The following is a 9,034-nucleotide window of genomic DNA, read 5'->3' on the forward strand; positions in this document are numbered from 1 at the left end:
TGCTGGGGAATAGATGAATACGGTGCACCTCTAGCAAACTCGCTATGCGCACAGCACTGTGTTGCCTTTATTTTATAATAAACTGGTTATAAATTTCAGCAGTGAGTTCGTTTCTCACAGTTTGGTGACCCGTACGTGATTACCCTGTCTGCAACAGCTTTCCGGACCCTTCAGAAGGGGGGGCGCCCCCGCCAATTTTGGCAGCCCAGAAGCCTGGAAGCCTCTCGGAGCACGGGTAGATGATCCAGCCAACATTATAAGATAAAGGCAAGGGAAGGAGCTCCCGGTTTGTTGTGACTGCCTGTAATTCTTGTGCACAAAGTCCTGGGCAAGAAAAGGGCTGTAAGTATTGTCCGGTTGGGCAGGTATTGTGGTCAGTGAGAGTGTGTGCGTGCGTGAGACGTGGGCTGGACAGTCCAGATCCAGGAAGTGAGTGCGGAGTCCTTCTAACTGCGTTTCCAATATCCTGTGAGGGACTTGGCCAGTGAAGGGATGAAGCGGTTGGTGATGGAAAGTGTGGACCTCGGGAAATGGGGCAAGGGTCAGGTGTGGACCAGCCCCGGGAAACATGGGAGCAACAAGGTGTCCTGAATGGACAAAAAAGCCTCAAAATTGCTCTGAATCATACAATGAGGCAGGAGTTAGTAGATCTGGTTCTTCAGGCTTGCCTGAACATGTTTCAGAGCCAGGTGGGCGTGCTTTTGGCCACGTTTGGGAAGAAGACTTTATATAGGTTGCAATACCAGGATTTTACCCCTAGATCTGTGTTGCTACTGGCCATTATTGCCTCGGGAAATCTATAAGTATCAGCCCAAAGAGCCAGAGGGTCATCTTGCAATTGTCCACCCTCTGGAAGGAAGCACAAGCTTTGCTTAGAAGCTGAACTGTGTTTCAATTTACCCAGACAAGACAACAGAGACCCCTCGCTGCCTCAGCATTGTAAAGCCCAGAGGACAATCACACGTCTTGCCGGGCTCCCAGAGGAGCTGAGTCCCCGGGACAGTTTCGTTTGACTAGATAAAGGAGCGAGTGCTGCTACAAAAGGATTACAGCCGAGAAACCTCCTCTCTACAAAGCTTTCAGCTACAAATCTTTTGGGAATAAAGCCTGCCTCAGCAATAATCTGAAGATACCAACAGAAAGTGAAATGGTGCTCCTGCAGTTTTCACATGGTCAACGCCATTTTGGTTTGTCTAGATCTTAACGTGTGCCAGGGGAGGGTTAGGCTGGAGGTTAGGAAGAAATTCTACACAGAGAGAGTGATTGACCATTGGAATGGGCTGCCCAGGGAGGTGGTGGAGTCACCATCATTGGAGGTGTTTAGGAGGAGACTTGATAGGTGCTTGGTTGCATGGTTTAGTTGATTAGGTGGTGTTGGATGATGGGTTGGACGTGATGATCTTGAAGGTCTCTTCCAACCTGTCACATCTTGTCTAACTTCAAGTTCTGCAAAGCTGCTAAAGTTATGGTACTACTAGCTGCAGTGAGCTTTTTCTACTGGAATTGGTAAATACGTGTAAATACTGTTCCTACCACCAGCACTGAGGTATTGGGGAAAAGCAGAACCAGCTCTGACACCTCATGTTCACCAGGTTTGGTAATTCTGGGTGTCAGATAAGCACTGTGAAGAAGACCCATTGCAGAACTGGTATCTGAATTTCCTTCAAATGATATCAGAAAATGATCTCTTTTTCCTTTTCCAGAATTCATTCACCTGATGAGTTAACTCTCCTCATTCTACAGCAGTCCAGACCGAGTGGAGCAAGATGAATCTACAGCGACAAATCCAAAACAGAGTATGCCCAAATGTTGGAAAGAACTATTGGAAGAAGCAAACCTGTGGACAACATGCCTGTCTAGAAGCTTCAGACATGTTTACAGACACGTTCATACACAAACTAGATGGCACCTACAGACAGGCTTTGCTCTTTCAAATAAGGATAGAAAATCTTCACTGTCAGCTTTCTACTTCTTCATTTGTCACACATAAAAATTAACCTTGCTATCTTACTGTGTCAGACGAAATAAAGTAGTTGTTGCCTTTGGAAAACACCTTTGAGGTCTTTGATTCCAACCACTAAGCTACCACTAATAAGTCTGATGCTAAACCATGTCCCTTTGCACAGCATCTCTACAACTTTTAAACACCTGCAGTGCTGGGGATTCAGCCATTGCTTCCTCGGGCAGGCTGTTCCAGTGCTTGCTATCTCTTTCAGTTAAGAGCTTCCCTGTAATATCCTGTCTAAACCTCCCCTGCTGCAACACGAGACCACCTTTCTGCAACCCCATTTCAGTTAGTTTTAGAGAGCAGTAAGATCTCCCCCAAGCCTCCTTTCCACTTTCCACCTCCATAGACTTGTGTATGTCTAAATGGTGCAACAGATCACTAACCATCTCCTCTTGGGTTGTGGGGGCTTTCATTCTGCTCCCCATCGCTCTCTTCCAGCTCATGAGTCTGCTATCCAGTAAACAACTGCTCTTAGTACTGAAGACTGAAGTAAAGAAGGCGTTGAGTACCTCAAAGGCTCATCCTTTAGCACTATGTTCCCCCCTGCATCCAAGCAAGGATGGAGATCCTCCTTCATCCTTCACTGGTTTCTCGTCTTTAACAGCTGAAGGCAGGTTGATTTCTAGCTGCTCTTTGGTCCTAATTTTCACCCTGCATAGCCCCATGACAATCTTGTAGTCTTCCTGAGTGGCCTGGCCCTTCTTCCAACGGCCATAGCTACTCCTTTGTTTCTCTGACTTGCAAAAACCCCTCTCTCTTCAGCCCTGCTGGCCTTCTTCCTTGGGACTCAGCTTCAGGCACATGTAGGCAGCCTGTTGCTGTGCCTTCAGAATTTCCTCCTTGAACAATGCCCACCCTTCCTTGACTTCCAGTGCCCCTTCAAAACCACCTCTGAATGGACTCTGTCAGACAAACAGTTTCCAAAAGATGTCATGGTCTGCCTGCTGGAAGTCCAGGGTTGCAGTTCTGCTGACCCCCGCCTCAGAATACTCGGAGGACCCATTGCAGGGAACAATGCTTTGTTTTCACTACTCCTATGTAAGTCATTGCCCATGCTGGCAACAGCAACTGAGTCAGTCTTACAGTACCAAAATTAACATCTTGTTCACTTTTAAGGATTCACATGTGAGAATGATAAGAATTGCAGTTTGGATGAAATTAGAAGAGCTCTGTTCAAAGTCTGCATTTGGCCCTACAAGGAAAGAGACTCTTCCCCACTTTCTGTCAGAGGCCCTATGTTCAGAGGCCTTATGTTCTGCCTAGTGAGAAACTAAACCTTGACTCGGTAGGGAGCACCTTTTAGAGCTGCTTCTTGTGCTGTGGCTCTCGCTATTCCTACGAGGTATGGTAAAACATTAGATTCACGACAAATTTCTGGAGACTGCAAGAGCACTCTGAGAACCTCACCGGAGAGAGTTTTGGAGATGACAGTATTCTTTCCTTGCCATATAATCCTCATTTTGGTTAGAAACTCCAGCTAAGCCAAAAATTGAGCAAAGTGGCAAAGAGGGTGTGACCATTCAAATCAAACTGGGATAGAGCCTTTGCCAGGACAGGACACCGGGATTGTCTCCAAACCATCAAATACATCTCCAGGTTTTCAAGAGGCACTGTTCTGGCCAAAGTCTTGCAGGGCAAGTACAGAGTTAGAAGAGATCTAGCATCCTGTCCAAGAGGGGCGAAAGCAGAATCATCAGGCACAAGTGTTCAGGAAGATTGCTCCACAGGTAAGACATTGTAAGGTTTTCTTCCTTCTCCACTATGCTAAGAGGTCTGTAGGAGCACAAAACCTCATGCTTTTGCTATCTGGGTAACTATCTGAACCATGTTTAATCCCTGATACTGTTTCTTTTTTTCAACTGCCCCACATTCCCAATGGTTTCTACCTGAGCAAGTACTTTGCCCTCAGATTCCAGAGCCCCAGTGTCCCATTCTAACTTGAAGCATGCTGTCTGAAATGGGGGTTTCATGCACTCATGTAAAGGGCACGTTACTGCAATGCTTATCAAACGTGCTTATTAAGTGCTGCTAGAAGCTGAAACAAGCAGATGAAGAGGTTCTGGGGCACTGTTGAATAAAACGGTGCCCACCAAAGACTTTTTAAACCTCAAAGCAGAGCAAGTAGGACTCATGTTGGCACAGACAGGGTGAAGCCTCTCTGCCAGCTCCACATGTAAGCTGGTAAGCTCATCTGCTGTGAGGACTTTTAGCCCTAGAGCCTACCTGGAAGGACACTTTGTCCGAGCTTGCCACCAAGGGCTGCATTGCCTCCACCTGAGCTTCCCCCAAAGCATGCAGCCATCCAGGTGTCTGGCTGCAGAGAGTCTCACAGCCTCTCGCTGCAAGTAGATGGAAGTTGAGGAAGTGCCTGTGTGAGGTGAGAGAACTTGGGCTACATGCTGCGACTGGTGGTAGAGCTAAGACAGAGCACCCCATGCAGTGCTACAGGCTGGGGTGGGAGTGGCTGGAGAGTGGCCAGGCAGAGAGGGACCTGCGGGTACTGGTCGATGGTAGGCTGAACAGGAGCCTGCAGTGTGCCCAGGTGGCCAAGAGGGCCAATGGCATCCTGGCCTGCATTAGGAACAGTGTGGCCAGCAGGAGCAGGGAAGTCATTGTGCCCCTGTACACTGCAGTGGTTAGGCCCCACCTTGAGTCCTGTGTCCAGTTCTGGGCCCCTCCGTTTAGGAAGGAGGTTGACTTGCTGGAACGTGTCCAGAGAAGGGCAGCAAAGTTGGTGAGGGGCTTGGAATGCAAACCCTATGAGGAGAGGCTGAGGGAGCTGGGGTTGCTTACCATGGAGAAGAGGAGGCTCAGGGGAGACCTTCTTGCTCTCTACAACTACCTGAAGGGAGGTTGTGGACAGGTGGAGGTTGGTCTCTTCTCCCAGGCAACCAGCACCAGAAGAAGAGGACACAGTCTCAGGCTGCACCAGGGGACGTTGAGGCTGGAGGTTAGGAAGAAATTCTACACAGAGAGAGTGATTGCCCATTGGAATGGGCTGCCTGGGAAGGTGGTGGAATCACCATCACTGGAGGTGTTTAGGAGGAGACTTGATAGGGTGCTTGGTCGCATGGTTTAGTTGATTACGTGGTGTTGGATAATGGGTTGGACGCGATGATCTCGAAGGTCTCTTCCAACCTGGTTTATTCTATTCTAGTCTATTCTGTAAATAGGCTGAGGGACACAATAGAGTGGGAGCAAGAGACAGACTGCTGGATGCATGCTTTGAATTTTCCAAGGCAGGTGCATGCACAGCCAACAGGAAAAGCCCAGGATCACAGGGATTCTGCATCCTTCCCCCATCAGGAGGTTCGCAGGGCTCCAGTGGTAAGCAATGAGTGGACACTTGTCCCAGTAGTGGAGGCAAGTGAACCCTGCAGAGCTGCAGATTGCAAAGCTGTAGAGGGATAGAATTTCTTGCAATTATTCCATGGTACAGCCATGGAGACCTGTTAGGGAGCCTTAGTTACAGAATCACTGAAAACAGAGCCCTCCACATCAGCTCTTCTGCCAACGTGCTCAGCCCAGCTCTGTGGGAACTGAGCAGTCAGCAACCTATGCCCACATTTCCCAACAAAATGAAGCACAGGCACAGATGGAGCAGTTGCTCAAACACTATGATTATTTATCTCAAAGACAACAATTATTTACAACTATGTACAGAGGAGAGATGCTGGAAGGCATGGACACCATAGAAGAGCTGACATTCACTGTCCAGATGGTGACACACAGCTGTGGTGTCCATGACATCAGTCTGGGAGCCCTTCCATGAGCTCCTCCCAAAGCTGCTCACACTGTCTCAATGCCCTGGCATGGGCATCCGGATTCTGCACCAGATGCTGCAGTATGTTGCATGGTTCACACTCTTCAAAGCATTTGGGCAAGATGATCTCCTCGGGCATGGTACTATTGCTAAAGAAGAAGTGGTTGAGCTGTTTCTGTTCCACAGAGTAGTGCAGGAAGTTTAGAATATCCACCACCTGCCAGAAGCAGCCCCTTCTGCACCAGCTGGACACGGGTCTGGTGTTCAGGAAGTGCATGACAATTGTCTTCAAGGTGTAGGGAGAGAATTCCATACCCTTCAGCATGCGGGTGCACAGATGCAGGCATCTGAGATGGAAACTGCCCTGTGGCACCTGGCTGGTCATATGGCTGAAGAACTTGCTCTCTGCCACAGTGCAGCTCTGTTGCCATATTGTGCTGCGGATGTAGGTGTCATTTGCACTGTGGCTGGTGAGGAAGATGTCTGTACATCCCAGCTGCACCCCAAAGAGCACCTCAATGTAGAGGCGACTTCCAGAGCCGCTTGTCAGCCTCAGCTGGCAGGTGCGCTGGCTGTATGGCAGCACCTCCATCTCGTAGTGACGTGCCCGAGGCAATGCCACCCAGGCTTGTTTCACCAACCTCCGGAACCAGAGGGCAAGTTTCTCCACATCTAGGTACAACTCGGTGCAGAGGAAGTCCAGCATATATGGTGGCCGATTTTTCATGCGCACGTGATGCTTGGGGCTGTGGATGAAGCACAGCATGTTCCGGACCCTGCAGGCACATTCCAGCACCACACGGATGCGGTAGTCCCTGGCTGGAATCCGCCCCAACGTGGCAAGCTCCCGGTGGAAGCTGTGCCCAGCAGGGGGCTCCAGGGGCACAAGCAGTTGGTAGACAGCGTCGTCTGCCTCACAGGGACTCCAGCCTTCGAAGGCGCTGCCCACACCTATGGCAGGCTGCAGCACTGGCACGAAACTATTTGAGAGGCGCGTTCGCAGGGATCGCAGGAGGTCATCCACCAGCTCCTTCACTACCCTGCTCCTGGACATCATTATCTGCCCAGGCCACTCAATGCACCCTGAAGTAATCCTGTTTCCTGCCTGCTTATTTTCCACACCTTCTCTATCACTGCCTTCCTCTTCTTCCTTGTCCTCCTTGCCTGCGCTGTTGTCCAAGATCTCCTTCTCGCTGCTGCCAGAGTCTGGTTCAGGGCTTGTTTTCCTGAGCCACCGCCAGAGCCAAAACAGGAGGATAAGGACTCCAGCAGTGGCAGTAACGAGCACAGCTCCCCAGGTCGTGATGCTCTGCTCCTCAGGCCTCTGCTGCATGATCATGGGCACCAGGTTCCTGCGAAGTTGGCTTCTCCTCTCCATCTCCTCCATCAGATGAGTCACCTCCCCGTTCATCTCCTCGTGATCCTCCACGCGCTTCCAAGCAGCCTGGTTGGAAAAATCATAGAATCATAGAATCAGTAAGGTTGGAAAAGACCTCAAAGATCATCAAGTCCAACCTGTCACCCAACACTCCATGACTACTAAACCATGGCACCAGGTGCCATGTCCAGTCCCCTCTTGAACACCTCCAAGGATGGTGACTCCACCACCTCCCTGGGCAGCCCATGCCAACAGGTAACAATTCTCTTTGTGAAGAACTTTCTCCTCAGCTCGAGCCTACATTTCCCCTGCCACAATTTGAGACCATGTCCTTTTGTTCTGGTGCTGGTTGCCTGAGAGAAGAGACCAACCCCCTCCTGGCTACAACCTCCCTTCAGGTAGCTGTAGAGAGCAATAAGGTCTCCCCTGAGCCTCCTCTTCTCCAGGCTAAGCAGCTGCAGCTCCCTCAGCCTCTCCTCACAGGGCTGTACTCAAGGCCTCTCACCTGCCTCTCTGCCCTTCTCTGTACATGCTCAAGAGTCTCAATGTCTTTCTTAAATTGAGAGGCCCAGAAAATCAGACTGTAAAGGCTCTTAATTGCCTCACCTCAGAAATACATAAAAAACTAACTTCCATCTAGCACTATCCAATAACTGCAATTTTGCAGCAAGCTGTAAAAAAAAGCAGAAAAAAATAATCTTTCAACTAGGCATTTGTAAACAATTCTACAGGAAATATTAGCATACACTGTCCTAACAATCATGCTAAGTTAGTTAAAGAAAAGGCAAAACAGGAATTTTGATGCTCATTTGTCTAATATGAGCAAGTATATTTGCTTACATACAGAGAATAGAATAGAATAGAATAAACCAGGTTGGAAGAGACCTTCAAGATCATCGCGTCTGACCCATCAACCAATCCAACACCACCCAAACAACTAACCCACGGCACCAAGCACCCCATCAAGTCTTCTCCTGAAAACCTCCAGTGATGGCGACTCCACCACCTCCCCAGGCAGCCCATTCCAATGTGCAATCACTCTTTCTGTATAGAACTTTTTCCTAAGATCTAGCCTGAACCTCCCCTGGCGCAGCCTGAGACTGTGTCCTCTTGTTCTGGTACTGCTTGCCTGGGAGAAGAGACCAACATCCGTCCTTCTACAACCTCCCTTCAGGTAGTTGTAGAGAGTAATAAGGTCACCCCTGAGTCTCTTCCAGGCTAAGCAACCCCAGCTCCCTCAGTCTCTCCTCATAGGTCCTGTGTTCCAATCCCCTCACCAACTTGCTTGCCCTTCTCTGGACACGCTCCAGCAAGTCAACATCCTTTCTAAACTGAGGGGCCCAGAACTGGATACAGTACTCGAGGTGCGGCCTAACCAGTGCAGTGTACAGGGGCAGAATGACCTCCCTGCTCCTGCTGGCCACACTGTTCCTGATGCAGGCCAGGATGCCACTGGCCCTCCTGGCTGCCTGGGCACACTGCAGGCTCATGTTCAGCCTACCATCAACCAGCACCCCCAGGTCCCTCTCACCTGACTGCTCTCCAGCCACTCTGACCCCAGCCTGTAGCTCTGCATGGGGTTGCTGTGGCGAATGTGCAGAACCCGGCACTTGGATGTGTTAAATCTCATGCCGTTGGACTCTGCCCATCTGTCCAGCCTGTCGAGGTCCCTCTGCAGAGCCTCTCCACCCTCCAGCAGATCAACTCCTGCCCCCAGCTTGGTGTCGTCAGCAAATTTACTGATGATGGACTCAATGCCCTCATCCATAGAATATAGAATACATAGAATAAACCAGGTTGGAAGAGACCTTCAAGATCATCGCGTCCAACCCATCACCAATCCAACACCGCCCAAGCAACTAACCCACAGCACCAAGCACCCTGT

At 49.8% G+C, this 9,034-nt stretch overlaps 1 protein-coding gene across 1 annotated transcript; it reads right to left on the reverse strand.

The window, feature by feature from the left end:
- Positions 1-5,757: 5,757 nt before the first annotated feature.
- On the reverse strand, positions 5,758-7,182 carry LOC128899512 (inositol 1,4,5-trisphosphate receptor-interacting protein-like 1). Its single transcript, XM_054178924.1, has one exon. It carries the CDS (start codon positions 7,180-7,182, stop codon positions 5,758-5,760), a length of 1,425 nt encoding a protein of 474 aa, XP_054034899.1.
- Between the last annotated feature and the right edge of the window lie 1,852 nt (positions 7,183-9,034).

Source organism: Dryobates pubescens, chromosome Z, assembly GCF_014839835.1.
Source record: "Dryobates pubescens isolate bDryPub1 chromosome Z, bDryPub1.pri, whole genome shotgun sequence".
NCBI lineage: Eukaryota > Metazoa > Chordata > Aves > Piciformes > Picidae > Dryobates > Dryobates pubescens.